Source organism: Zea mays, chromosome 9 (assembly GCF_902167145.1).
Source record: "Zea mays cultivar B73 chromosome 9, Zm-B73-REFERENCE-NAM-5.0, whole genome shotgun sequence".
NCBI lineage: Eukaryota > Viridiplantae > Streptophyta > Magnoliopsida > Poales > Poaceae > Zea > Zea mays.
This window is the reverse complement of record NC_050104.1, coordinates 152,463,560-152,488,505: the sequence shown is the minus strand read 5'-3', so window position 1 is coordinate 152,488,505 and position 24,946 is coordinate 152,463,560. Positions and strand designations below refer to the sequence as shown.

At 43.9% G+C, this 24,946-nt stretch overlaps 3 protein-coding genes across 3 annotated transcripts; 1 reads left to right on the top strand and 2 right to left on the bottom strand.

Annotated features, from left to right (window-relative positions):
- Positions 1–285: 285 nt before the first annotated feature.
- Positions 286–2,516, bottom strand: LOC103639429 (3-ketoacyl-CoA synthase 6-like). Its single transcript, NM_001323540.1, has one exon. It carries the CDS (start codon positions 2,075–2,077, stop codon positions 593–595), a length of 1,485 nt encoding a protein of 494 aa, NP_001310469.1. The 5' UTR covers positions 2,078–2,516; the 3' UTR covers positions 286–592.
- Positions 2,517–13,533: 11,017 nt separating this feature from the next.
- LOC541873 (homocysteine S-methyltransferase 1) lies at positions 13,534–17,257 on the top strand. Its single transcript, NM_001111541.1, is given in 7 exon segments — positions 13,534–13,795; positions 15,714–15,770; positions 15,901–16,106; positions 16,252–16,381; positions 16,498–16,701; positions 16,827–16,898; positions 16,980–17,257. Coding segments are annotated over 7 exon segments (972 nt in total). The 5' UTR covers positions 13,534–13,642; the 3' UTR covers positions 17,130–17,257.
- A 145-nt stretch (positions 17,258–17,402) lies between these two features.
- On the bottom strand, positions 17,403–24,641 carry LOC103640404 (uncharacterized). The gene is made up of 15 exons (XM_020544475.2): positions 24,374–24,641; positions 24,151–24,226; positions 23,836–24,013; positions 23,413–23,744; positions 22,371–22,573; positions 22,230–22,278; positions 21,430–21,514; positions 20,759–21,041; positions 20,591–20,683; positions 20,460–20,508; positions 20,081–20,203; positions 19,007–19,111; positions 18,831–18,922; positions 18,588–18,741; positions 17,403–17,851 (listed from the first exon to the last, which is right to left on the bottom strand). The coding sequence occupies exons 2-15, from the start codon at positions 24,205–24,207 to the stop codon at positions 17,570–17,572; spliced, it is 2,085 nt and encodes a 694-aa protein (XP_020400064.1). The 5' UTR covers positions 24,208–24,226; positions 24,374–24,641; the 3' UTR covers positions 17,403–17,569.
- Positions 24,642–24,946: the final 305 nt, after the last annotated feature.

Sequence of the window (24,946 nt, the reverse complement as noted above, 5' to 3'; positions counted from 1 at the left end):
TTGAACTGCGCAATCGCCTTAAGTATCAGCGTGCAACGCTAAGTGCATATGTGGTCCTAGTTTTATAAGACTTTTTTTCCTTCGTTATAGAAATGGATAGATCATGAGTAGCAGCTCGTGTTACGCACGTGTGTGTCAGGCTGTCAGCTACTGGCAAGCATTAAGCAACGACGCTGTCTCCTCCCGTCAACAGCTAGCAGCTAATCTCAGTGACACTCCCACCGCGCATCACTTGATCCCAGCCATTCTCAAATAACAATCCATTCTACAAGCAAGTGACAGGAAAAAATGTATGTATATCCCCTTTCACCGGTTTACAACGACATGGATTACAATATTCCTGGGAGATGTCAATTTTGACAGTACGCCCACGTGAGCATCCAGCAGGAAGCAGTTCGTTTGATCTCCCGTCCGCCTGTGATGGTCATTCCTCGTGTGATACTTCCAACAACAATCGGAGTATATATAGGGAAGAGAAGAAAATAGGGAAGAGAAGAGACCAGCTGAGAAGAAGGAACAAGAAAGAAAAAAGTTGTAATCTTCTTTAAGCGAAATGCTTCGCCGGAGAACGTATATGTTGTAGCCGGAGAGTTCAGAGGCTGACGACCTCCGGCACGTCGACGGGGTAGCGGTGGATGCAGTCGTCCCAGGGCCCGCTGGTGGGCGTGTTGACGCTGCGGAGGCACTTCCAGACGGCGCTGTTGCACTTGAAGCCGCTGCCGAAGCCGATCTGCCAGACGCGGTCGCCGCGGCGCATGCGTCCCTTGGCCTCGATGTATGCGAGCTCGTACCAGAGGGAGCTGCTGGACGTGTTGCCGAAGCGGTGCAGCGTCATGCGGGACGCCTCCACGTGGCGCGGCGACAGCTGCAGGTTCTTCTGCAGCTCGTCGATGACGGCGCGGCCGCCCGCGTGGATGCAGAAGTGGTCGAACGCCAGCTTGAAGTCCGGGATGTAGGGCTTCCATCCCCCGTTGAGGAGCTTGCGCCCCACCAGGCGGAAGAAGAAGAGCAGCTGCTCCGACATGGGCAGCACCAGCGGGCCGATGGTGGTGATGTTGGACTTGAGCGCGTCGCCCGCGATGGCCATGAGCTCCTTGGACAGCGAGATGCCCGAGAACCCCTGCTGGTCCTCCTCCTGGTACACGCACCTGTACGCGCGGTCGTCCGCGCCCTTGTGCGTCCTCACCACGTGCACCAGCCGGTACTTGGCGCGCGGGGCCTCGCGCCGCCGGTTGGACAGCAGGATCGCCGCCGCGCCCATCCGGAACAGGCAGTTGGGGAGCAGCATGTCGCGCCGGCTCCCCCGGTAGAAGTTTGGGGTGATGATCTCGGTGGACACCACCAGCGCGTTCGAGTTTGGGTGCACCTGCAGCATGTCCCTGGCGAGGTCGATGGAGATGAGCCCGGCGCTGCACCCCATCCCGGACAGGTTGAAGCTCCGGACGTTGCTCCGGAGCTTGTACCTGTTGACGACCATGGCGGACAGCGAGGGCGTCGGGGAGAAGAGGCTGCAGTTGACGACGAGGATGTCGACGTCCTTGGGCTTGGTCCCCGTGCGGCGGAGGAGGTCGTCGATGGCGGAGAAGACGACGAGCTGCGCCTCGGCGCGGGAGGCCTCCATGCTGGGGTTGGGCGGGATGAAGTGGTTGGCGGGCGGGAGGCACGTGTCCTCGCCCAGCCCCGACCGCTCCAGGATCCGGGTCTGGAACCGCACGCTCCTGTCGTCGTCGCTGATGAGGCGCGTGTGCTCCATGAAGGTGGCGAAGGGCACGCGGCAGCTGCCGGGGGGCTTGTAGCAGGCGTAGTCCACCAGGTACACGGGCCTGGGGCGCGACATCGCGTACACGGTGCCGGCGAAGACGGCCACGAACGCGGAGCAGAGGATGTGGACCAGGTCCAGCTCCAGCGACCGCCACAGCGACAGCAGCTCGCCAGGGCCCAGGCGCGCCAGCTCCAGCGCCGTGGCGGCCATGACCGGCACCAGCAGCAGCGTCAGGAGGTGGTCCAGCAGGTACCGGTACCCCAGCTTGACGTGCTTCAGGTTCACCGACCCGGAGAACACGCCGCCGGTCGGCATGGTGCCGGACTGCCGGCCCGCGCTCGCCTGCTGCTGCTGCTATCCTGCTCTCGGCAGCGTCTTGGCGCTGCAACCAAACCAGCGTGCCGGCTCGCGCTCGCCTGCTGCTGCGGCTATCCTGCTCTTGCGGTGCGGTGTTTGTGCTTGTGTTTGTTTGCGGAGGTGGTGGTGCCGTGGTGGGGTCTTAATATAGTGGGCAAGCCGCGAGGGGCGCCCGTAATCAAGTCGGGGGCAGCTGGGTAGTTAAATGAGAGCCCGACTACCGCCACCAACCAGAGCCCGGAGAGTTCAGAGGGTTTGGCGTGGCGCCTGGTCTTGTTGTAGTAGCAGTAGCAGGGACCCCCCTGACTGGCTGCTCCGGGCCGCTGGGGCGCTTCGCTCGCGCCTTGCAGGCCGCAGCTCTGCCCACTGCACAGTGCACGCGCGCGCACGGGGTAATTTTCTCGCGCGTTGGTGAGCAGTTTCGAGAAAACCGCGAGAGGATTTAACGACGGCGATAAAAAAAAGAACTGGCGAATGAACTCGATGTCCAGGATCGGTTTCTCGGCTGGTCTGGACCGTGTACGGTTTTCACGGCTGCGATTAAAAAGGAAAAAAAAAACTGGCGAATGAACTTGGATGGGCAGTTAATGCCGGATATCGACGGGGCGTTTGCCAACCGCCCGCCAAGGTATCATCACATCAGGTATGGAAGCGTATCAGCAGCAGATGCTACTTCGGTACCACCAAGTTTGTACAGCAGATGCAACTGCTAGTGCCGGCCGGGCGGCCGCCCGTAGTGTGAGGCTGCAGGGAGCCAGGGACCATGAGCGCCAGTATTGATGAGAGATTTCGTGAAAAAAAAAAAGACACGCGGGAGACGGGAGGGCAAACCGGTGATGAATGACCACGGCTCATATAAACTGGCCGACTGATGGGTGCATCTGAATCTGGCACTAGTATAGTAATGAATCGAGGGTATGTACACGTGTTTGCTTGAAAAATTGGAACAGAAAAGGATATTTATAGTAATGAATCGAGGGTATGTATACGTGATAATTACAAGCATATTTTTTTTTGGAGTTCGAGTGAGATTATTCTCATTATCCAAAATATATTGTGTACTCCTTATGTTTCTCACAGGGTTTTTGAGAAGATAAGATCTTGGAAGAACAGCTGACAGATCATCAAATGAAGTTAGATTGATCAAGGGGGAGTGTTACAAAATATTACATATGTGATCAATCTAAGGGGTGCGACAGTTTTTCCTAAGGGACACACCTCTTGGGATACATCCCTTCACTTGTATATAAGTGTAATGATCTCTAGAATACTAGAAGTGGCTGTCATTTCTCTGTCTCTCTTGTTCATTCGTTACCACTGATTCACTAAATTCCAACAGAGCCGTCCATTCGCGAAGCGAAGCTACGTACCCCACTGCCCGCTGGACGCGTCGTCCGTCTCGTCTCGGGTGGGGCCGTGGGGGTGACCATTGCAGGGCAGGGCAGTCAGCGTCTGACCCCATCAAGGAAACCTGTACGTACTACGTATCCACACCGCCATTTATTTATGCGGCCTGCGGTGTCTGTGACTCTGTGTCTCTGCTCACACACACCTGTGTGTGTGTGTGTGTGTTTTTTTTCTTTTCAATTATAAATGTATATGTGTAATCTAAGAACTGTTGCAGCATTGAGCTGGTTTATTTCGGCAGCTCTCAGCGTATTAATGGTAACTGCCTTAGCTAAACCGATTTTGACAGGCCTTATATGATAGACCTAGCTTGTCCGTTACCTTACCTGCACGAAAAGATAACACGTGCACTACCACAGGTCCTATATACTTTCTTCTCTCTTCCATGATGAGCCTCCCACCACCAAAAAAAACTGATGAAGAGGCTCTACCATATATGAACCTGATGTACTTCAACCTGGTTCTACATTTCTAGGAATTTATCTAAAGTGGGCAAATATGATAAATGGCACCCTAATTGATCATTTATTGGTATGCACATAACAATCATGTCCTAAACGACTTCCATTTCATTATGGAGGATGTACTCGCACATAAATAAGCATTCCGAGTACAACAATTGGTATGCAGATACTTATTATATTGTCCGTAGTCCGTACATGCAAGGGAGCCGCGTATACTAGCATTCCGAGTACAGCAATTGGTATACAGGTACTTTATCTAATAAAAATCCATCGCTTGCGTTGCGTAGGAAATATATATAAAAAAAAAAGAAAATCCATCTCGATCGGTCCCTGGATCGGATACTAGCTGCTCATCTAGTCTTTCTTTCTGGACACTGTTAGACCCAACTGTTGAACCAACCGTATCCTAATCCGTCTTTAAAATTTCGACCAGTATAAATCATCGCGTGTGCAGGTGAGCGGATCTGGACCGACCGGCCGGCCGGTCTAGCTGTACACATTTTATTCGTTCCCGAAGCCTGCATCTCCGACACGAGTAATCGAGCGAGAAGCCCTACGGACCGATTAAACAGTTGGAAAGGACGCTCGCATTTGCTCGTTGCGTTTGACAAAAGCAAGTCAAGTCACTCATAGCTGGCGATGGATGGGATGGGTTTTCGGTTCCAGTGTTCCATTCCATTCCATCACGCGGCCGCCGGCCTGCCTGCCACCCCACCAGCGCGCGGATTGAATAAGCAGTCAACGAACTGGACTGGATGGGTCGCTGTTTGTGTTTCGCTCTCGCTTCGTCCACGCTACGGTTGGTTGGGTGTTGGGGGGCCCGCCTCTTCACTGCGAGCGAGTTGCGTTTGTTGAGAAACCCTAACGAAGGGTTATGTGGGCAAATACTGAATATAATCCTGAGGGCTATCGCGTCTTTATATATAGAACTTGTACCCCTCATATGAAAGAGAGAAGAAAAAGAGGCCAGAGGCTCAACCCTATATCCAGTGTCTCGTGTGTTTCTTCTGTCGTGCTTATGGGAAGGGAGACGGATCCTCTACAGCTTCTTGCGCCTCTACTGCTGACGGGAGGGAAGGGAGCGGATCTGGTGATCCGTGGTAACGTAGTTCTCAACACGTTATCAGCACGCTCTACCTCGACGTTGCTGCGAGATCAGATCTGCATCAACTCTTCGTCAAGCCGGCAGGTCCTCCGGCCTAGCCGAACTGTCCTACGCGACAGACTTCGATTTCCCTCTACGCAATCGAGCAGTATGTGTTTCTAAGTAGATTGGATATTATCCTCGATCTGCATCGTTCAACGTCTTGAACGCCGTCTGCGCCCATGAATTCCTAGGGAATAGCGCATGCAATAGACCGGGTCACACCTTTTTTGCGTCGCTCGAGTGGCGTGCTGGTGCTTCGATTTCTCTACACAATAGAGATGTATGTCTTTCTCAGTACATTTAGATCTACTGTTCTATATTGTTCATCGGAAGAGAACGCGTGCTAGCCGCCTAGCCCTGCACAGTAGCTGACGGCTACCCAGCCACACGCGAGGAATGGAGCCGGTCGAGGAATGGAGCCGGTCAACTCGGAAACGCTCCTGCTTCCGTAATGGCCGCGCGTCCAGTACTCCAGTCAAGCGCCTTGCATGCTAAGGAAAAGAAAAAAAAGTAGACCAACAGCACGATAGGTTGCATGCATAGTTGGTCTCGTGCATGGCCGCATGCAAAAAGCATCTGAACCCCACTTTCAGAATTCCATGGCAATTTCCCAATACATTAAATAAATAGAATAACACAAGTTTTATATAGTCTTCTCTATCTTAATTAATTATTTCCTGCAGTAAATAATTAGTAGAGAAATACATGTTTAAATATGGAAAATACTTTCTACACCTGATGTGTTATGCTCATGCAATAATTTTGGTGTTTATTTTCTGCTTTTTATTTATTGTAGTAGAAAATTATTAAAATGCATGTAAAGTCTATATAAGGTATACTCAAATCGCTCTAAATATTTGCTATGTGTTGAGCCTTCGGACTCACGTCGAACGATTAAATTGTATAATGGGTACTCAGACACGCCGATCAGGCTGCGTTGGTAATCGGCTGAGTTATGACATTAGCTGAATATTGACTGCGCCCTGGCAACACGACGCAATATTTGTGTCGTTCGTACTTGGCTGCGTCATGTGATTGCTATGTCGCGCTCTCCATTAATCGGATCGCTCCCGTTGAGTCAGACTGTCATCGCTGAGTCGCGTATTTTTCGCATGCCCTGTAGGCACTGTCTGTCTGCCGTGATCATGGAGTCATTGCGCCTGTTGCGCACGTTGTGTGGACTTATCGTGTACCCCAATTACCGAGTCACAACTGCGCCTGTTGCGCTTGTTACGAAGGCTTGTTGTGTTGTGGTAGCCCAGATGGCCACACACGCGTTGACATCAGATACGCTAGAACTTGTACTCACGTGGATTGCGGTGGGTTATTCAAGCCCCTAAAATCACATTATACGCAACCTTCGTAAACAGTTTTATTTGTCTCTATATTTTATTTGACTGTGTTGTGTGGCATCATATATTTATTTATATTGCCAAGTGGCCATAACTACTATATCAAGCTATATAGTGCTTGGAAATCTGAGAAATTAAATTGAAATATAAATGAAACACAGATAAGATAATTCTCTCATCTTTCCTCATGCATAAAGTTTTACCCGAAGTAAACCGAAGATATATAATATAATGCATGAAAGCCCTTTTGGCATAGAAGACATCACAAATTGGGATTTTATTAGTAAGCAATAAGACCTTACCAAATGATTTAAGGCTATAAATCTCAGTTATACATTACTCAACCAGATGTTGACATGTTGCTCTCTTTGTCGTTGAACGACATGAAGCGAACTTTGAGATAAATGGCTAGTACCCTAGCAACACGAAGTTGCGAGTACATCGAAAGGTTATTCTGAGAATTTTTTCACTATGTTGGTGTGAAAACCATAGTGTGTTCCCGTCGAACCACTTTACTCGTTCTATCTAGGACCTCTATGCTTGTGTCGCATACATCTCTCGGAATTGTAAATACTTATAGTCACTGAATTGACTCGGGATAGTCCTTTGACAATTTGGTATACACTGTAAGCTAAATGGTAAAGGTCGGTCCTGAATGGACACATAACTGGGGTTTATGTAGCCGAACTACACTGAATTCCACCCTTTGGCATGCTTACCATTATCTACCTCCGATCTACCAGAAGTGAGAAGAGTAGACAAATAACTATGAAATCCCACATCACCACAAAGCTTGTAGCTAAATTAGACATTAACATATTCTTGGTCCTTGGAGCTAGAAGAGCCATATGTCTTGACCACTAGACTACTAGTGATGATAATTTATGATAGAAATATAAAAATCTTATGGAGACCTGTTGTATTCTCCCTAGTCCTGATGACTCCTTCGTATGAGAGTAGTACTATATGTTGTTGAAGACGGATCCTAGACGGATACTAGTCTTGTTTTGTTCTTGCCAAGCAGTTATCATCATTTGTTTCATGAAAAGCTAGTTATATGGTGATTTTCCCAGATAAAAAGTGAATTCTTGGCCTTGTCTGTTCTATTCCAAAGCTTCTCTTTTTGCTGAACAATGAAGAGATCGAAATAATGCTTTATAGAACAAGTTGGTATATAATATGAGGAGAAATATTTGCCCTGCTGGCAACACCATAAATATTTGACTATTGTTATAAGTTCTCTCCCAAAATTATAATACCTAAAAAAATGTTGCATAACTTGAAACCCGATTTCAGTCCGGTATGAGTAATTGGGTAAACAATGGGCAATGGTAGAACGAGTTGGAATATACATCTCTGCATAACAAAAATATTTGCTTGGCAGCATTGGTCTGACGTCGTGCACTTTACTACCAATATAAACACACACATTTTTCCTATGTGCCTCAAAGCACAATACAACCAGTGAATGTCCTTGTGAGCGCTAGACCCTGATGGTCATTTTACTTGTTGATCTGAAGTCAACTAATGGCTCCAAATGACGAATGGTATTCATGAGCCCCTGAAGAAGCCTTGTGGATAAAATAGTGTTGTGCATGTTAGTCTAAATCTTAATGATTGACTGTGCATTTGGTAATAATAACAATAAGTTTGCAAAATTGTAACCATGAAGCAACTTGTTGTTGCGTGTCTCGCTGGATGTTGAGACTAACCCTTCATGTGAAGGACAAATATGTAGTATTCATGCCACTACATTAATCTAAGTCCAAAGCTCACTGCATAAAACCCCTATATGTAATGTGCGTAAGATTTCCCAAATAAATCACCACAATAGCATACATTGGCCACAACTGGATGATTGTGGTTGGGGATTTTATTTGTATGCTTTTAGAACATCTCGGCATTAGGGGGAGGAATGCCCATATAGTGTAATGCCTCAATATTCTATAAAACGCACAAAAGCCAAACTGAACTTGTCGTTCAGTGTGTACTCCTGTGTATATGGAGTTTGCCAGAAATCGTTGAGGAGTAACCATATTGGTCTGAATGCTTCTACCTGATGTAGATGTGGATATACCCGGGATTAATATCATATCCACATTTGACTTATTGGTATTTGATCTATTCTCGGGGACGCCTGCGAATATGATCTATCAGCCTTAGTCAAAGCATATGTTCTGATTGCAGATTCACGTGGTCTGTGTTAACTTTCCTCCGATTAATTCACCCTGATGGTGATTTGCCTCACGAAGAGGTTCATCTTGATGATGAAATTCCTAGCAATGCGCGCAATATCATTGTGCTGGGAATACGGAACAATGAATCTTTCGTTTTGGGAAATAACGGAGATCATTATTAAATGTGGGAGACAAATATGTCGACACCTATCTTGCCCCTCTAGATTGCAAATGGATCCAAAACAAAGTCCTAGGCATGAGTGCTTTAAGCTCTCTTATCGGGTCATTGATAAATGCAATCGAGGCTGAACCAATAATCGCAAAATGAAAGTCGCGAGCTTGAAGTTTGGACATTTATGGGCACTATTGAAATAATGTGTGGTGAATGCGATGGTTCAAGTGGTCTTGTAAGAGACCCATCCCACGTATGTGTTGAATAAACATTGTTCCGCTATGTAATATATCTGGCAAATGGCATGAATTAAAATATGCAGTTAATAGGATTCTGAAGATCCGTCATGAGATCCTAGGAGGATCCATATCTTTGAATTATAAATATGCAACATATAAATCTCATACCGAATAATACATTCCTGACTAATTAACACTCTTCTATGTAGAGAGAATATCTCCTAGATGAGATTATAGTTCCTTGATGGAACCTTTCCAGAAGAAATAAAGTCTGTATTGAACACCAAAGTTTGATAATCCCTATAAAGGGATAAAGACCCATACAGACCCGAAAAGGAATAAGATGAGGTACCAAAGGACTTGAAGTTCACCGAATAAGCACATGTGCATTCCATGAGTTTTACTCATGGTATTTTCCACTTGATGTGGAATTACGGTATCCTCTAAAGCCCCGATGGCAGAAACCTATAAGGTTTAGGTGTTACTGGCAAAAATGTCCCCATTATGCCAGAATGACAGACTATAACGATGTATCTGATCGATAAAAAATCTCTGATGGATTACGATCTTTGATGGACTTTTGTTACACCATCATAGATGTTGCAATGGATGAACGCCTGGAGCGATGTGTCATATTTACAATGTGTACTATTGCAACTATATTATCCCCTAAGTCCTATATAAGGACATGTTACTTGCTTTGCACAACTATGTATAAATTGTGGTGTAAGATAGAAAATGATAGCACCCCAACCTCGTCATTCTCGTTATTCTAGATGAACAATGAGATATATATCTTGAAGAATATGCTTGAGTTATGAGGGATAACGACTTTGACATATGTCATCGTCAGGGGAGCGAATGCTTATATTGATCACAATCGTGTGACAATAAATGTCATATTCTATGCCCTGAAGGCGTCAGCTTGATGATCAATATGTGAACCTTTATAGAAGTTTCTATCAAATATGTAGATCTGGTCGATCGAACACCACTAGTTGAAGTGGCTTATTTATGTTGATACGTGCACTTACCTCATGTATCCTAGAAGTGAGTTGAGGTGAAGTTCCTGAAATAATCTTTGCAAGGATATGCAATCTGTTTGCTAAATCTATATGTGCATATACTTCCAGAAGAAAATATTTTGCCATATTGATACAGTTTTGCAAGGATCAGGGGAGCACATTTCTAAAGTTAGCCTTTGTAGAAGATTCAGTAGAATCTAGATCCCAGAGGATCGAAATCTGTCCCGATGACAGCTGTTGTACTCTTTTTCCCTTGGTGAGTTTTCTTGAAGTTTCTCACATGAGGTTTTTAACGAGGCAACAAAGTGCAAATGCAATTTGTATCACCATGCACTCTTTCTCCATATTTTTCCCACTGGTTTTTTGGAGTTTTAACGAGGCATGTGTTGGTCGCGGTATTCGCCCAAGGGGGAGTGTTGAGAAACCCTAATGAAGGGTTATGTGGGCAAATACCGAATATAGCCCTGAGGGCTATCGCGTCTTTATATATAGAACATGTACCCCTCATATGAAAGAGAGAAGAAAAAAGAGGCCAGAGGCCCAACCCTATATCCAGTGTCTCGTGTGTTTCTTCTGTCGTGTTTATGGGAAGGGAGACGGATCCTCTACAGCTTATTGCGCCTCTACTGCTGACGGGAGGGAAGGGAGCGGATCTGATGATCCGTGGTAACGTACTTTTCAACAGCGTTGCCACGGTGGCCCCGCGGCTCCCAGGACCCCAGTGCCTGCCGTTGCCATGCAGTCATGAGAAAAGCTTTCAGTTTGCCCATGGGCCATGGCTGCGCCTGCACCTGCACGCCCGGCCTGAGCCTGACGACGAGACCAACTCCGATTCGAGCTCTGGCGCGGCCACAAAGCGTCAAAGGCGCTTGTTTTTTTTCCCGTTTCGCCGTACGGACCGGCACGTTCTCGTCGACGCTGATTTCAGCCCGGGCCGGTCTGAGTTCGCGGCCGAAACCGGACAGCCGACGTCAAAAAAAAAAAAAAACTGCACGACCGGCCCACGCGTCGCGGCACGTCGTGTTGCGCGGTTGCCGACGCATGGGGCGACGGCCCGTCGGCGTAGTAGGATGGGCGAGGCACGTTTCAGCAGCCGCGCGCGCGCGGAGTTGATGACGTGTAGGGAATTAGGGAAAGAAAATAAGAAATATATATTCGAATAATTTTTAATACAAACACTAAATAAACATACCTGAATTTAATCATTATTTTTTTTCTATCTGATTCAGATCCATATTCGATAAAAATATAGAATATTCGATATTTATTCGTAACCACAGAGAACAATATATAGTGAACCTATCTAAACTTTTTTCTATCCATGACTAGTTCTAATTAGTTGATTTTAATATTTCTAATAACGTGTTAAAACTACTTCGTAGTATGTTTACATATACCTTTTGACATTATTAACGATACATCAATGTTAAATAGTTTTCACGATATAACAAAGATCATAAGTTCATAATATAACAATTTCTCACAAAAGTTCACAGGTCCACACCTTTTAAAAATTATGGAAAATTCTGAGACCTAATTCCGAAAAATTCTGAGACCTAAATTCGGTTACTGAAGGAAATAGTCCGTAAAACACAACACCGATTTTGATACAAAATTTCAATAACCAATTCTATTTCAAAAAATACTATTATCGATGAATCTAATTAAAAATTAAAAATAGTTTCCAGAATTTTAAAAAACGATACCATTTTCATCCCATCTGCGGGGGGCGTTGGGACGTCTTCTCGGATGTCCGCCGTCCGCGCGGCACGTGAGAGAATTCCTTGTGTTGGCGGACGGTCACGCGGTGGCAGCCTGGCAGGGAGGGAGCTGGACGGAGGCCTGATGGGCCAAATGGGTCTGACGTACACAATCATTTTGGGCCGAAGTGAGATCATGTGCGTTTGCTTGGTGTGTGCGTTTACAAGGTCTAGATGGTCTACTGCCACTTCTAGCCGACAAAACTTATTACGTTACGCAGCAACGCACTTTATATCCATCATCTATATTCATTCTTTGCAGTCTTCTCTAAAAGATTTTATCTTCTATATCTCTTTCCTCTCCAACAACGTTCTCTAAAATATAAATCACGTCCTCTATACGCAAATATCTATATTAGAGACATTTTTTATTTTTTACTTTTTGTATATACATATTTGTCATACTCTTAAATTTATTGTACATATTTTAGTTTTACTAAATCGATTATTTAAAGTTTTCAAATAGATAGAGGACCGTTTAGAAAAAAAACTATACATAGAGAGAGAATCCAGCAGCGTTCTCTAAATTTAGAGGACGCTACTGGAGAGCGTAGAGGATCGTTTGATCCTCTATATTTAGAGTACAGTAGGCTGTAGGAGCTTTTGTTGGAGCCAGGCTTGGAAAAGGAACAGAAGTCCATGGTGGTGGCGCAAACTGAATCGATGGACTGCCTCGCTACCCACGTTTCGCATTTTGTGGAATGAAGCAAGCAGCAAGGCAACGAAGTCCAGTTCTGTTGGCTCGGTTCATTCTGGGGTAGGTTCAGTTGAATGTTGCCGGATACCGTGGTGTGTAATGAACCGATTACCACACCTTCGGCACTCTTGGGTGGTTGCACCGCGCCCAACTCTTGGAGTGCACTGCACTGTCCTCCGATACGTCACGTCTAAGAAGACTAGAAGAGGACGGTCTTCTATGAGAACATTGGGCTGGCCACAGTATGTATGTAGCTGCAAAAAAAAAAAAAAATGTCGAAATTTACCGCAAAAAAAAAGAGAGTTCATTTTATGGCTGACAATTCATTGCATGTTTGAGTTATAGTAAAAAGGTTATGCTCATATGACTGAGTTATAGATTTATTTAGATAAATTTACAACTAAATTAGTTTTACTGAGATTTATCACAAATTCAAGTAAATTAAATGAAAAAGAAGAAAAACATCACGTAAACAGCCAGGAGGTCACGTCGGATCTTGAAAGATAAGTGAGGAGTTATATCTGATTTTATAGTTAAGGGAGGAAATATGAGTTTTGTGTGATCGAGAGAGATAAAATATACTTTTTTCCAATTTTACCCGCTGACCATCTCCCTCTGCTGCACCGCCCACCCCATCCCGATGAAACTGTGGAAATACAGTTTGCGTCAGCAAGAGAAAATTTCTCGTGTTAAGAAAGACAACAAAATTCCGGTTACAATACGGCATATCGTTGAAAGTGCGCCGGGTTCAAACGCGAAGCAACGGCATACCGTCGTGGTCCTGGACTGGACCTGGATGGTCCAGCTGTTCTGCGAGCGCACCTACCCCAGAAACCAGTCCGCGTTCGTTGCCACGCTCGATCGGATTGCTTTGCTTCTCGCCAAATTTAGTGGTCGTGTACCTACCCTAAAGGCCTAAACCATCTCATTCTCACCGATATATATACATCCCTCTCCGTCTCCCTACCGCTCCCGTCCCGTCCGCTGCTGGCTCTGCATATCCCGCGCCCGACTCCCGTTGCTGCGTGCGGCGGCCCGACTAGTCGCGCCGCGCTCGGGCTCGGCTTGATTGAACCGGCCGGGATGGGGGTGTTGGAGGACCTCGTGGCGAGAGCGGGCGGGTGCGCGGTCATCGACGGCGGCTTCGCCACGCAGCTAGAGGCGCTCGGCGCCGACATCAACGACCCGCTCTGGAGCGCCGCTTGCCTCATCACCAGGCCGCACCTCGTCAAGGAGGTAATAACAGCTCTGGGCCAACGACCCGCCGGGCCGGCATGTTTTACGCTGTATGTTTGCAGTTGCGATGCAATGCGTGCGACCCCCAACAGGCGCCATCTGTTTGCTGTGTTTCTGTTCTCCACGAGTACCCACGAGAAATAAACTATTGCTGCGCTAGATGTGAATGTGATCCTGCAGATACTGAGTTTGCGCATGTTGTTAATGGGTTGGGTTCATGTAGGTTTAATCGGTTTGGTTTTTAAGTGGGTGCATTTTAGATGGGAGGGAACGGGCTGGGTTGGTTTTAACAGAAAATTGGGCTGGGTGATTTAGGATTTGGTACTTTTTTTTGGGGGGGGGGGGGGGGGGGGGGGGGGTTGAATGGGTTGAACTCATAGGTTGATGTTGCATTTTTCATTATTGTACTTTACATTTATATTGATTTGAGATAGACTTAGTCACTGAGTGTAACACAAATTACATAGGCAGTACGTTAATTTAAGGTGGGGGTCCATGTGTTGTGTTTATCTTAGCACACTAATTCGTATAGAGTAGCGTTATGGTACTTTGAATCTTATCTAATAAATTTTAGTTAACTTTGTTAAAAATTTAAGGTGCGGTGCGGATGCAAATTTTTATTTCTAGGGTTTGGCTTTTGATCTGGGTCGCTTGTGTAGATCTTGCCGTGCTAACTGCCACATATTAGCTTCATAGTATTTTGGATCCTATTTAACAAATTTTATTTCATTTTATTAAAAAATTAAGATATGAACGCCAGCTTCATAATATTTTGTAAATACTTAACAGATTTCAATCAATTTCGATAAAATTTTAAGATATGAACGTGAACTCTTATTTTTAGGGTCTGATTTTTGAGTGGTCCCATGTGCTGACACAGATTATTTTCGTGATCTTTTGAATCCTGTTTGACAAGTTTCAATCAATTCCGATAAATTTTTAAGGTGTCAATGCGAGCTTTTGTTTCTAAGGTCTGACTTTGATGTGGGGCCCACATATTGATCTAGTAGTCCTAATTCGTATGAATTAGTTAACTGTTGCATTAAACCATTTGCAAAAGGTTCTTGTCGACTTTGACAAAAGTTTATAATGTGAGAATGGGATTTTAAATTCAAGGGTTCGATTTTTGACGTGAACCTATATGTCTTATGAAAACTTATATCTACACTTTATGCAAATCTATGGGTTTTCATAATAAACCTGCAGGTTTTAATTAGTTTATGGGTTGGGTTGAAAGTGTAAAAATATAGATGGGTGGGTGGAAGAAGAGAGTAAATTTGTTATGAGTCGAATTGGGTATGGCATGGAATTTAACCCATTAGCATGCCTAGTTGCTAATGATACCTTATGGGGGGTTGGTAATTGTATTTTTCTGTTTTTTCTATTAAAAATTTGATCTGTCTTAAAAAAAGTAGTGGATCTGAGTCTGGGTAGGTCAAATAGACCGAGTCAAAGGAAGGGTTGAATTTTTCTGGCTCTTTGGTCTTCGTAGATGGTGGTGATTGGTGAGCAGCCCAAGAACAAATCCCCTTAAGAAAGACAAATGTACATTTCTTTGTGGATGCCAAACATTCCCTGTGCCTTTTTAGTCTTTGGCAGTTAGGCTTCAGGTGCTTTGCTCCTGTAAATAAATGTGGACATTGTTTAGTTGGGCACAATCTGTCATTAGAAATCCAGAATGGCTTTCGGTGGCATGGAAGTTCCGGTCTTATCCAACCTTTGAAACGCTCACCGACAGACAGGACAAACAAACCCTACCCGCCACCGACCAGTGCATCTAGGACCACCTGGCAAGTTTGACAGACTACTGAGTTTGGATGGATGCCTACTTTATAGAATAAGAACAGCGCAAGGAGTTCAAAGCTTTTGAGCTGTCTGCAGCTATCCATTTTGACACCTTGCGATTTCACCTGTCTAGGTTCATATGCAGTATCTTGAAGCTGGTGCGGACGTCATCATTTCATCATCTTACCAGGTACAACTGGTCCATTCCATCTTCAGAACTGTAGGCATTGACTAGATTCTGCAGTTCATGGCTGTTGCATGTTTAAAACTCAATAGAGATTCAAGTGTTACTTATTTCACACGCATTTCTTCACCTGCAGGCAACAATCCCGGGTTTCATAGCTAGAGGAATGTCTGTCGCTGAGGCAGAAGATTTACTGCGAACAAGTGTAAAACTGGCCAATGAAGCTCGAGATGAATTTTGGAAGTCAACACTGAGGAAGTCCAAACCTATTTACAACCGTGCTCTGGTTGCTGCATCCATTGGTAGCTACGGAGCCTATCTTGCTGATGGATCGGAGTACAGGTAACACGACCATACCACACGAACCATGAGATAGTCAGACAACATTAGATTCAGGGCCTTTTTTGTTTGTAATGGTAGTTACTTGTACATTATAGAGCATGTCCTCGTTCTGTATGCCTGTCTCTCACACGAATTGGTCTTGCAGTGGATCATACGGTGCTGACATCACAGCCGAGAAGCTGAAGGACTTCCACAGGCGCCGGCTGCAGGTTCTTGCAAGTGCCGGTCCTGACCTGATTGCGTTTGAGGCCATTCCTAACCAAATGGAGGCACAGGTACTTTGTAAATCAGAGCTCCATGTGAATGAACTGAAACATGATGGTTTAAGAAACAAAGGTTTGAACTGCAGTTGTGCATGCCTGGTGTTGAAACTGATCCCTTTCTCTTATAGGCATTGGTTGAGCTTCTGGAGGAAGAGAAAGTCCAGATCCCTTCCTGGATCTGCTTCAGCTCCGTGGACGGTAAGAACCTGTGCTCTGGGGAGAGTTTTGCGGACTGCCTTAAGATCCTCAACGCGAGCGAGAAGGTGGCCGTTGTAGGCGTGAACTGCACACCTCCTCAGTTCATCGAGGGCATCATATGTGAATTTAGGAAGGTCTGTAGTCACCTCTACGCAGAGCAGTTCCTTTATGCCATTTCTTCAGTTGTCTGGAGTCTCTGGACACGATGACGTGTTAGGCATGCTTCTGTTTGATCCGTTCTCCCTTCTGTCTCCATCAGCAAACCAAGAAGGCGATTGCAGTTTACCCGAACAGCGGCGAAGTTTGGGACGGGAGAGCGAAGAGGTGGCTGGTGAGTAGACACCACATTTTTGCGCCTTTTTTTTGGGAACGAAAACAGGGAGCTGATTATGTGATGCCTTATGCTTGATAGCCGGTTGAGTGCTTGGGTCACAAAAGCTTCGACGCTCTCGCGAAGAGATGGCAGGAGGCGGGGGCCAGCCTCATCGGAGGGTGCTGCCGGACAACGCCTTCAACTATTAGGGCTGTTTCCAAGATCCTCAAAGGAAGGACGGGGCATTGATTTGTTTATTATAATTGAGCTGTTGTTGCATTATGTCACTAGCCAGAATAACATTCAGAATATGTATCCTGTTGCTCTTCCGTTCCCCTTTCTAAAATAAGGTATCAATATAATTTTGCAGTGTAAAACGTAATACTAGTTTGTAGCGCTGACCCACAGTATTGCTTAGTCTCCGATTATGTTGTTTGGGTATGGTTACCAAGTTAAGTATGGATTTAAACAAGACTACTAAATTTTCTTATCCAATAATTAGTCTTGTGAAGAAAAGCTCAATGGAGATAATGCTAACTTCCGTGAAATTAAAATAATCACGAACGAATTTGTGATTTAGAATTTAGAATACAAGTGCCACGTTATTTCATCAGAGAGCTCCTACCCTAAGTTTATCTGGACGCATTCAGAACTACACGTACATATTGTACCTATACACGTCGGATCTCTCAATAAGGATCCTCCAACTTCACTTCAAATTCAGCATCCCCAGTAGCTTCCAGCATGTCCAGTATTTTCTTCGGGCCAAGAGTTGTGATTGATTGGCCCTCAGCATAACCAACCATTAGAAGTTTCCCTATCTTCGACCTCCAATCAGAAACAGATTTCTCAGTCCACCTGTCATGGACCACACGATCACGGTAGTTGACCATTGTGCCAAGCCCAGTGTTTCTTAGCCAGCCATATCCTTCCAAAACATGTGCCTCGCCTTCTGTTAAATCTGTACCAACCTGAAACATATAATGGAAGCAAAACGAAGTAAAAAAGCAATGAGTTCTCATTTCTCAACCTAGCACACCTGGTTCTCAAATTCTCAATGCATTGGTCTAGAGAGATAATAAACATTGAGACTTGACTGTTGTAATGGTTAACTACAGGACCTCATCTTAACTACTTTACACCAAGTGAACGCAAATATTCCCAATATTTTGGTTGGAAGAGGTTACATAAGAAGTTGAACTAGAGCAATATTCAGAAAATCAGGAGCAAAGCCGCATTCGTGTTCAACCACCAAATTCTTGCATATATATAATTCACCATATTCAGAAGAGCATAATAGTGCGAAGAGACTGAAAAGGATAAACCAGTGCCTTTAATAGCCCATATACTCAGCCTTACACATCACTACGGGTGTGTTTGGTTGGATGTATAAGGAGGGATGGAAGGGGACGGCCACAGTTTCTATAGTGTTTGGAAGAAAGTCAAGTGGAGGCAAGGTAAACACCGAATTAATTTTTTGGTGGCGGCAAATTGAGAATACGGTGTCGTCCCCGCCTCATCTTACTTTGACCTCAAACCAAACACACCCTACATGGAGCGGGTGCTCCTCGTTACCACGTAATCCCTCCCTGGTTAGGTCACAATCGGCCCAGTTACACCATAGAATCACTGCTAGGTACGTGAGTTCGCTCGTAACGGTTATTAAAATCTTGTGAAATACAATTCCATTGAAGCAAGAAGCCTTACCAGTAACGGCCTGTTTTCAATAAGAGCTGTCCTTCCACAGCCACTAAGCTTCATTGCAACAACCAGCCTACGGATCTGCCATTCTATTGGCCTTGATTGGACCACCTCAAAGAAGTATGTTGCATAACCATATTCAGGACGCTCAAGAACTATCCTGTGTAACAGATGAAAACAACAGTTATAACAAGTCTTTAAACCATTTTTACAAGAAATATTGGACAAAGATCAATCGATAAGAGGTACCTATTATGGCTTCTAAATATAAAAATAAAGGATTGCAGATCCCTGCACCATCCCCATTCCACAGGACAGTCACGGAATCGAAGGTATCGTGACTACAAGATAGAGAATGAATAAAGCTCTCAAGTTAGCATGAAATGGAAACTCAATGGCTAGAGTATATCAATGTGACAAAATACCTGCTCAATAAGAGAAATTAAACAGGATAAGCAGTAAATAGACTTTTCCCCCCTTTCGTATCTAGCTGCTGACAGTAAATGACATTTTCCCCTCTTCGGAAATATCTGCACATTGAACAAACAGCATTGTCAATTTGAAGGTGATAATGTTTATTAGTCCATATCACAAAAGATGGAACTACAGTACCTCGACAGAGATATCAAGTACGAGTCTGCCTACTAACTGTTGCATCAGTTAAATGTCAATACACAGGTTTAAACTAGATTGTACAGTAGCATCTTAGTGTTTGTGAGGGGGGTACATGCAGAGCCACTACAGAGTCTAAACAGACGTATATATTATTTAACAATGTATATGGTCAACACAGCATTCTTAATTGTGACACCAATGATCTTAATTATTTTCCAATGGGTGGTCTCAAAGTATTATAAATTTGAAATTTCCATAGTAGCTATTTAAGCTGCAAACAATGTCCAAACAGTAAGTGGCAGACTGGTACCAGATTGCTAGCGGTTCTTAAGTTCTCTGAATGGCTTGCAATAAACCAATTTACATCAGCACTTGCAAGAAAATGGCATTAAACACTACTTCCTACTTCCTGAAATACAAGGGATCCAAGTTTATCCTAAGCCAAACTGTATTAACTTTGACTAAATTTTCATAAAAGAAGGATAATAGTTACGGCATCTTTGATGTGACAGATGTTAATACTGTTCTCTATCAATTTGGTCAAACTTTGCATGGTTTGACTTATGTCAAATTTGGATCCCATATATTTCAGGACAGGGAGTATAACTTAATCTAGTTGACAGGCTTACAGCACATTTTTGGAAAACTGTCCAATCCGCTTCCAGTTACAGGAAAACTTAAAGTATTCCGACTGTTAAAAGTAAAATTTTCATGTCAGCCCAGCATCACCACTTCAAAGTACAATGACCATATATAAATGTCGCAAGTGTAGTTTGCAACGCATCAAGTTGTGGGATTATTAACCTTACACCAAATCAAACTGCCCATGGTTCAGATAAGAAAATCATGTGTATCATGCTAAGCATTGTTGTAGAACATCTTACATTTGCAATCACGTTTTCAAGATCTTCAAAGTTACTTTCTGTAGAATCTGCAATCATTTCATTATCTTCTTCAGCACCGTAAAGTTTGATTTCTTCAACTCCTATTCCTCTGTCCAAAAGAATCTACACGACAAAAACAAAGTGCACTAGAGAGGATCACAGGCTGAAAGATTTTCCATAGTGTTATTATATAAAAAAGGGCAGGCCCAGTGCCAGAGGCTCACACGTGTGGAACCGAGGCAAGCCTTTCCCCCGCAAATCCGGAGAAGGCACCTGCGACCTGGTGATCCAGTGAGACAACTCTCACCAATGCGGCAGGCCTGCCCTTCTCCACAGCGTTATTATATTCATCTTAATTATATATGCAATAAATGATCACCTTTAGAAGCCCTGGAGCATCTTCATCAAGTGCCTTTTCAATTGAATCCCTGCACAACATATTTGTAACCATAGTCCCACACAAAAAAGTGTAAACCTTAAAAGAAAAGAGAAGTTACTAATGAAGCGTACGTGGCTGTTTTCTTCCTCTTTCGACGAGAACGGTATGCAACACCCTCATCAACAGTGTAAGCATCTTCTTTAAGTGTTTTTTCAGTTGAATAACTGCAATGATGCTATTCATAAGCATGGTGCGCAGCATACAACAAAAAAATGAAACAAGTCATTGATGCAGCATACCTTGTTTTCCTTTTTCTGCGTTGTCGGGAACTGAAAGAAACATTCTCACATAAGCCAGGTAACTCACAGTCAGTTAGTTCATCTTTTATTCCTAAAGATAGTACTGAGCCTTCGGCATGAGTAGAATTTTCTTGAGGTAATTCGGAAGGACCAATCTCATAACCTCCTAATGCAGGTTCCAGTTTTACATCAGCCAGATGAGCCCCTTGTTTTCTTGCAACCAGCTCACTGTTTTCACCCATACAAGTTGCAGTGCCACCTATCTGGTTTTCGGAACCCTCCACTGGATCATGACAATATCCAAGTTCAAATAGGCATGGTTTACTATTAGATGACATACCAAAAACATTCAGGAAACCTGAGTTCCCTGCATTAGCTTGTTTAGCAATATAAGTTGCAGAATTATTGTTTTCTTGACATTTAAATGGACATTAAGTATAACCAAACAAGGAGTAGAGTAAATATAAGGCATGTCATGTCCAGCCTCCTAAGTTGGTTGACAACGTGACATAGCCCATTAATTTAAAGAAATTGAAACTGCTTGTTTTTAGGACCATCAGGAGAGCAAGAACTACACTTATGCAGAATTTACAGAGTAGCTGTCCAGTGCCCTATGAGTTTATGACATGAACTGCTTCCAACAAGACATTCCCTGAAAGACATTTGGGTACCTGGAAGATCTTCACCAAGTATTCTCCTGTTGCTGTCATCATCCATGGGATTACTCTCTATAATAGAAGGTGCAGAAGAAATTTCCTGTATGAATTATGAAAAAGGCCAAAAGACCAGGTTCTCAGAGGGGGGCAAAAAGGTAACAGAATCTCATGCTATCTAAATGTAATTATAATTAACACAGTACAGCAAAAAACATGTATAAATATACAGCACCACAGTGAGTATTTTATTAATATTAATTGATATGTAAAACACATTTAGCGCTAGTGAATTTGGATGTAATTTCAACATTCCTTTTAATATCGTTTTGAGTTGCAACAGCTTGCCTCAATTACATTATTGTATTTTTGGAAACAGGTCTCGTAAACCAGCCATGGATCATCAATCTCAGTGACCCCATAAACAAATCCAGTCATAAATTAATAGCAACATTCACAAAACAGGCCAAAATAATATTATAAATTTTCACACACCAGATTTCGATCATCTTTCTTAGTGTTTAAAGTATAAATGAATGAAAATTGGGAAATGATAGTAATAGGTTCTAGGTAAATAGCACCAGCAGTGTTTTTAAGGCGTTCAGGCGCTCGAATAATTCTAGGCGTCCAGGCGGTGGTCCAACGCCTCGCCTTGCCTTACCACCTTAAGAACACTGAGCACCAGCCCTAATGTGATGCAGATAATTGAGCAAGCAAAGAGCCTGAAGTTCTCATACAAACTAAAAAACATGGATTTTTCTAGAATTTTCATAGAAATGCATAACAAATTTATCAGATAAACACAAGTGTATCAAAACCTGCAACATGCTGAATATATCTTCTTTGCTTATTTTTCCCTCATGATTTCTGCAAGCAAAATTAAGTGAATAATGTTATGCATATAACAAAAGAAAACATAGCCCTCTATAACAATAAATATCAATATACTTTCACACTACCTTTTGGGAGATGCTCTGCTAGTTTCCACATGCATTATAGATTTCCCAGCTGATACTGTAGTAAGCCCCAGACTTTTGTCTGCTAGAAGGATCCTGTAGCGCTCTTTCAGAGATATATGATCAAGCTCATCGGTTTCAGTACAGATTTCAGGATTAAAGCCTTTGGCACATTCCACGCTTGAATCTTTATGTGTGGAAACATCCTGCAAAGGTTTTCCATAGACAATCATCCATTCATTGTGAAACCTTAAAAACTAACTCATAAGAAGCTTCATGAAATAGCATACCTACTAACCTGAAACAACTAAATAGTATGGACTTGAAAATAACTACAATGAAATTGGAAGAATAACACAAGACAAAAAGATAGAGAATAGACAATAAGAGAACAAGGAAACTGCAAAGGAACTACAGGACAAAGTAATAAAAGAAGTAGATTAACAGTGCAAAACAGATCGATCTCTATAAATTGATACCTCCGGATACCATAGTCAATGTTTTAATTTAGGTTCAAACAAAAGAAGCAACAACTCTGGTTTACTCCTTTCAGCAAAAGTATCATTGCAAGGGTTGTAATGTATGAGTAAATGACTTGTGTAAACACAATTCTCTCATTTCTGTGAACTCCAGATTTTTCATAGGATGTGAAATTGTGAATGGTCCAGTCCAGATCTTTTTGTCAAAGGTAATATTAAAATAGAAATGCATATTTTTACCATAATTTCTGAAAAACTTCAAAAACTGTTTTATTTTTTGTTGTATCATTTGCCTAACCAGATAACAGTACACATTGAAAATACTGAACGCGGAACGCTGCAATCAAGGCATAGACAAAAATGACAGTAAATCATATCCTTTTTCAGTACTGGTGATCAAACACATTTATTTGTGCGGTGGGATTGATCCATCATATTTCAACTGTCCTTTAGTAATGATAATTGACAAGTCAGAGGACGCAAGACTTGACTTGAAACTACAAGACAAATATTATAGGAATTTCTAATCTTATATATACAAATGGACATTGATAAGAAAGTAGTACCCATTCGGATTCAATATGAGTTTCCTCGGCCAATTCACACAGACTGTTCCGTGATGCAAGGAATATTTTTGACGCCACTATCTCTGACTCTGCCTTCACTGTGTTTTGTAAATGATACTGATGTAATCTCCAATCAGTTTCCTGAGATCTTTTATCACTCGGCATGTCTGCATACAGGGCAAACACTTCCTTGCAACCCGTCAGTGTTCCATCCAGGATGATGGATCTAGGGCTTCCAATTTTCTTCCAGCAGTTATTTACATCATTCTCATTGATGTAGGGCTCAAAACTTCTATGGAAGAAGTATGATGCACGACCATCTTGCCTAACACCTGCAAGATTGCAGTTAAACTGTAAAAGGCATTGACATATAAGTAAATGATGCCAAAACAGGTGTGATGTTACTTCAATAAAATTAAATACCTGGTATATGTTGAGGATGAGTGCAAATAAATTCTCTAACATCATCAACAAATTTAATGAACTCGTTGATAAATGGATGGCGCTCAGCTAGAGCGTTCCCAACTTCTGCTGCTAGATGCCACAGAAGATCACTATCACTGGGATTAAATTCTACACCCCTTGGTAGACCTGGCCAACTCTGCGAGTGCAATGGTACAGACGTACAGTAAAGACAGTAAAACAAACTGTTAAGCTGCTCAATGTCATTCATTTTATTTGAAAAATGCGCACGTTCACACATAACAGTATCATTCGTCGGAGTTCAAATCATATTACCTCAGAAAACATCAATATGGTAGGATCAGGAGCGGACCCAGCAAAGGACATGAGCATACAGATGTACACCCAATAACTTTAGCAACAAGAAAAAAATGGAAGTTAGTACATATATAAAGTTGTGCTTAGATGAGATCCGAAATACAAATACGCAAATACATTAAGTTAGGGTTCGGGTGCTCGGTTTCGAGCAGCAGGAATGGAAGGGAGGGGGTGCCCATACCTGGTGGGTGCTCGTCGCCAGTGAAGGCCCCAACGAAGACCTGGCGAAGGGACTGACGTTGCTAGACCTGGGCACCAGAGAACCAGGAGTACGGCGGCGGCGGTCGTCGGCCAGTTGCGCCAGGAGTGAGAGAGGGCGCGCGCACGGACGCGGACCAAAGGGTGAACGTAGGTCCTCTGCTATTTGGATGATTGAATTTTTTTTCCCGCAAGGCCGCTCCGAAAGAAGTCATGTTGCACAATTATCTGTGGCACGCTTTTCTATTGTGGGTTGAAACAGGCCGGCCTGCTAGAGCAAGTAGATAGACAGCCCAGCCGATACCCCTGGGAATACCACTCTCAGGGCCCGTTTAGCACAACTCTTTAGCTCTAGATCCTGGTGCTCGTGAGGAGTTGGTGCTTGTGAGAATTGAAATCTCTACAACTATTAAGCGTCATCTGTAGACTGCCCCCGCTCTCCCCTGCCTCCCGCGGATCCCGCACGCGCACAGCAGACAACTGCCGCCCGCCCGCCCCCACCCAGCCGCGATTCCCTCGCCTCTAGCAGCCCGCCCGCCCGCCGCACGATCGCCCG

What these genes read in the sequence shown, in the direction of transcription:
- LOC103639429 (NM_001323540.1), bottom strand. Translation starts at nt 2,077, where the DNA reads ATGCCGACCGGCGGCGTGTTCTCCGGGTCGGTGAACCTGAAGCACGTC.
- LOC103640404 (XM_020544475.2), bottom strand. Translation starts at nt 24,207, where the DNA reads ATGCTCATGTCCTTTGCTGGGTCCGCTCCTGATCCTACCATATTGATG. An exon ending in AGCAGAGCATCTCCCAAAAG is followed by an intron (nt 22,279 to 22,370) that starts GTAGTGTGAAAG and finishes TTTTGCTTGCAG; the next exon opens with AAATCATGAGGGAAAAATAA. An exon ending in AAGAGGAAGAAAACAGCCAC is followed by an intron (nt 20,509 to 20,590) that starts GTACGCTTCATT and finishes TATGTTGTGCAG; the next exon opens with GGATTCAATTGAAAAGGCAC.